This window comes from Alosa pseudoharengus, unplaced genomic scaffold (assembly GCF_046254945.1).
Source record: "Alosa pseudoharengus isolate Yale_2024_CS ecotype anadromous, Long Island Sound unplaced genomic scaffold, YU_APseudo_1.1 YU_APseudo_1.1_scf_13, whole genome shotgun sequence".
Lineage (NCBI taxonomy): Eukaryota > Metazoa > Chordata > Actinopteri > Clupeiformes > Clupeidae > Alosa > Alosa pseudoharengus.
Genome location: NW_027468598.1, coordinates 26,199,762 through 26,204,357, shown reverse-complemented (window position 1 = coordinate 26,204,357; position 4,596 = coordinate 26,199,762). Strand labels below are relative to the sequence as shown.

The following is a 4,596-nucleotide window of genomic DNA, read 5'->3' as shown; positions in this document are numbered from 1 at the left end:
GGTGCTTTGCCTGACGGCGTGCTCCAGGTCAACAGCAGTCTGATCTTCACGCGGCCGCTGGAGCGCAACGACTCAGGGCTCTACCGCTGCGAAGTGCGCAACGCCATCGGCATGCGCTACCAGGACAAACACATCTGGGTGCAGGGTGAGAGACGCTCACACTCTCACACACACGCACACACACACACACACACACACACACACACACACACACACAAACACACACATGTCCTGAGCTGCCATTTAAGTGATGAAAACTAAGCACTGGGATTGATCTTCTCTACCAAGACGCCAAAGTCAGACACACTCATTCCCCTGATCCCCGACTCCACTGGCCACTGATATAGACAGCATTGATTGGTTGTGTGTGTGTGTGTATGTGTGTGTGTGTGGCGCTGCTGACGTCGTCTCTCCTGAGTGTGTGCTCAGCAGTTAGTACATTTCACACACCTCTCTGACAGGACATGCACACACACACCGAACAGCTTTGGCCAGCCGTCATGCTCTCTTTCTTGTGTGTAGACATTAGGGGTGTAACGGTACACAGAAGTCACGGTTCGGTTCATACCTCGGTTCGGACATCACGGTTCGGTACGAGTTCGGTACAATGGAGGGAAAAGCAAAACAAAAATGTAGAAAGCATTTTTTTTTGTACATGTCTCAGGCTGTACCACCTAGTGTCATACAGTCTCTTCCCTGAGCTATCTGCAACAGCCTGAAGTGTGTAAGCTGTAGGCTAAACAGTACAATAAGTGTCCAGACTCAATCTGTAACTTGTAAACAAAATAAGACAATCAGCTATAAAACTGAAAATAGGCCTACAGCATCTCTTATTTCTGAAAGTGCAAATTACATAGAAAATGATTTTTAAAAATCCACTTAAGCAAGACCTTCAACATCTGTGTTTAGTTGTATATGGAAGGGTCTACAATTTGCCTCAATATTTTTCATTGTGTGTAAAGTAATAATCTAGCCTACTAACTGTGAAAATATCACACTATTTTGCCTTTTTTTTAAAAACGAAATTGCTCCTTTCATTTCATAAACAGACTACAACTAGAAGTCACGTGACTTTGCCCTTTGACGTTAACTCACCGTAGCATGGTTTGTTTATTAGCCTGGTTAGCGTTGTCACTTTATTTTACTGTCTGCACTTACACTACCAGCTCCTCATGTGAGAAGTTACAAGTTACCCCAACATAAAGGTAATTACCACGCGATTTACATAGCTTTCTGTCATTACGAAATCATTTAATTTAAGCCATAGGTTTTGGCCCTATTTGTATGTGTATCCAAAGGCTGCTGAAGCGCACGGGAAGTTTCTTTCCCCTCGTTTCAGTGATTGGTAGCCTACATCATCTGGGTGATGGCTTCGAATATGTGTAGCATTTTTTCCACTCACATACCCAATGCTGAACAACGCCGACACACAATTTCATCTTATCCACCACTCTTTCGCCTGTACTAACGTTACTGTAACTGAAGTTCTCAAACTTGCGATCTTAAAGAGACCAGCGGATCCTCTAACTCTTGTAGGTCTAACCTTAGTGCTGCTAATGACTGACGGACTCGACCGACGACCTGACAAAAAAAAACATAGGCGCCAATCAGAGCTTCAGAGCTAAGGCAGGGCTACAGATTAGCGTTAGGTGTCGCTAAAGAACTCCCGTAACTCTCGCTACTTAACAGTAATTGCGCATGACATTAATTAATCCGCACACGAGTTTTATGTATTTTTATACCGTGTATTCTCCGTGTAAATTCATGCACCGAACCGTGACCCCCGTACCGTTTCGGTTCAATACGAATACATGAACCGTTACACCCCTAGTAGACATACAGTACACACAAACACACACACACACACACACACACACACACACACACACACACACACACAAACACACAATCCTTTCTCTCTTTCTTGTGTGTACACATACAGTACACACAAACACACACACACACAAACACACACACACAAACACACACACACACAAACAAACACACACACAATCCTTTCTCTCTTTCTTGTGTGTACACTAGGGGTGTAACGGTACACAGAAGTCACGGTTCGGTTCATACCTCGGTTCGGACATCACGGTTCGGTACGAGTTCGGTACAATGGAGGGAAAAGCAAAACAAAAATGTAGAAAGCATTTTTTTTTGTACATGTCTCAGGCTGTACCACCTAGTGTCATACAGTCTCTTCCCTGAGCTATCTGCAACAGCCTGAAGTGTGTAAGCTGTAGGCTAAACAGTACAATAAGTGTCCAGACTCAATCTGTAACTTGTAAACAAAATAAGACAATCAGCTATAAAACTGAAAATAGGCCTACAGCATCTCTTATTTCTGAAAGTGCAAATTACATAGAAAATGATTTTTAAAAATCCACTTAAGCAAGACCTTCAACATCTGTGTTTAGTTGTATATGGAAGGGTCTACAATTTGCCTCAATATTTTTCATTGTGTGTAAAGTAATAATCTAGCCTACTAACTGTGAAAATATCACACTATTTTGCCTTTTTTTTAAAAACGAAATTGCTCCTTTCATTTCATAAACAGACTACAACTAGAAGTCACGTGACTTTGCCCTTTGACGTTAACTCACCGTAGCATGGTTTGTTTATTAGCCTGGTTAGCGTTGTCACTTTATTTTACTGTCTGCACTTACACTACCAGCTCCTCATGTGAGAAGTTACAAGTTACCCCAACATAAAGGTAATTACCACGCGATTTACATAGCTTTCTGTCATTACGAAATCATTTAATTTAAGCCATAGGTTTTGGCCCTATTTGTATGTGTATCCAAAGGCTGCTGAAGCGCACGGGAAGTTTCTTTCCCCTCGTTTCAGTGATTGGTAGCCTACATCATCTGGGTGATGGCTTCGAATATGTGTAGCATTTTTTCCACTCACATACCCAATGCTGAACAACGCCGACACACAATTTCATCTTATCCACCACTCTTTCGCCTGTACTAACGTTACTGTAACTGAAGTTCTCAAACTTGCGATCTTAAAGAGACCAGCGGATCCTCTAACTCTTGTAGGTCTAACCTTAGTGCTGCTAATGACTGACGGACTCGACCGACGACCTGACAAAAAAAAACATAGGCGCCAATCAGAGCTTCAGAGCTAAGGCAGGGCTACAGATTAGCGTTAGGTGTCGCTAAAGAACTCCCGTAACTCTCGCTACTTAACAGTAATTGCGCATGACATTAATTAATCCGCACACGAGTTTTATGTATTTTTATACCGTGTATTCTCCGTGTAAATTCATGCACCGAACCGTGACCCCCGTACCGTTTCGGTTCAATACGAATACATGAACCGTTACACCCCTAGTAGACATACAGTACACACAAACACACACACACACACACACACACACACACACACACACACACACACACAAACACACAATCCTTTCTCTCTTTCTTGTGTGTACACATACAGTACACACAAACACACACACACACAAACACACACACACAAACACACACACACACAAACAAACACACACACAATCCTTTCTCTCTTTCTTGTGTGTACACTAGGGGTGTAACGGTACACAGAAGTCACGGTTCGGTTCATACCTCGGTTCGGACATCACGGTTCGGTACGAGTTCGGTACAATGGAGGGAAAAGCAAAACAAAAATGTAGAAAGCATTTTTTTTTGTACATGTCTCAGGCTGTACCACCTAGTGTCATACAGTCTCTTCCCTGAGCTATCTGCAACAGCCTGAAGTGTGTAAGCTGTAGGCTAAACAGTACAATAAGTGTCCAGACTCAATCTGTAACTTGTAAACAAAATAAGACAATCAGCTATAAAACTGAAAATAGGCCTACAGCATCTCTTATTTCTGAAAGTGCAAATTACATAGAAAATGATTTTTAAAAATCCACTTAAGCAAGACCTTCAACATCTGTGTTTAGTTGTATATGGAAGGGTCTACAATTTGCCTCAATATTTTTCATTGTGTGTAAAGTAATAATCTAGCCTACTAACTGTGAAAATATCACACTATTTTGCCTTTTTTTTAAAAACGAAATTGCTCCTTTCATTTCATAAACAGACTACAACTAGAAGTCACGTGACTTTGCCCTTTGACGTTAACTCACCGTAGCATGGTTTGTTTATTAGCCTGGTTAGCGTTGTCACTTTATTTTACTGTCTGCACTTACACTACCAGCTCCTCATGTGAGAAGTTACAAGTTACCCCAACATAAAGGTAATTACCACGCGATTTACATAGCTTTCTGTCATTACGAAATCATTTAATTTAAGCCATAGGTTTTGGCCCTATTTGTATGTGTATCCAAAGGCTGCTGAAGCGCACGGGAAGTTTCTTTCCCCTCGTTTCAGTGATTGGTAGCCTACATCATCTGGGTGATGGCTTCGAATATGTGTAGCATTTTTTCCACTCACATACCCAATGCTGAACAACGCCGACACACAATTTCATCTTATCCACCACTCTTTCGCCTGTACTAACGTTACTGTAACTGAAGTTCTCAAACTTGCGATCTTAAAGAGACCAGCGGATCCTCTAACTCTTGTAGGTCTAACCTTAGTGCTGCTAATGACTGACGGA

At 42.0% G+C, this 4,596-nt stretch overlaps 1 protein-coding gene across 1 annotated transcript in view; it reads left to right on the top strand.

The window, feature by feature from the left end:
* Positions 1-4,596, top strand: part of LOC143121375 (nectin-3-like protein) — a 51,884-nt gene that overhangs the window by 36,954 nt on the left and 10,334 nt on the right. The window contains exon 3 of the mRNA XM_076281733.1: positions 5-145. Within this exon, the coding sequence (XP_076137848.1) occupies positions 5-145 (141 nt within the window). The remainder of the gene's footprint in view (positions 1-4; positions 146-4,596) is intronic.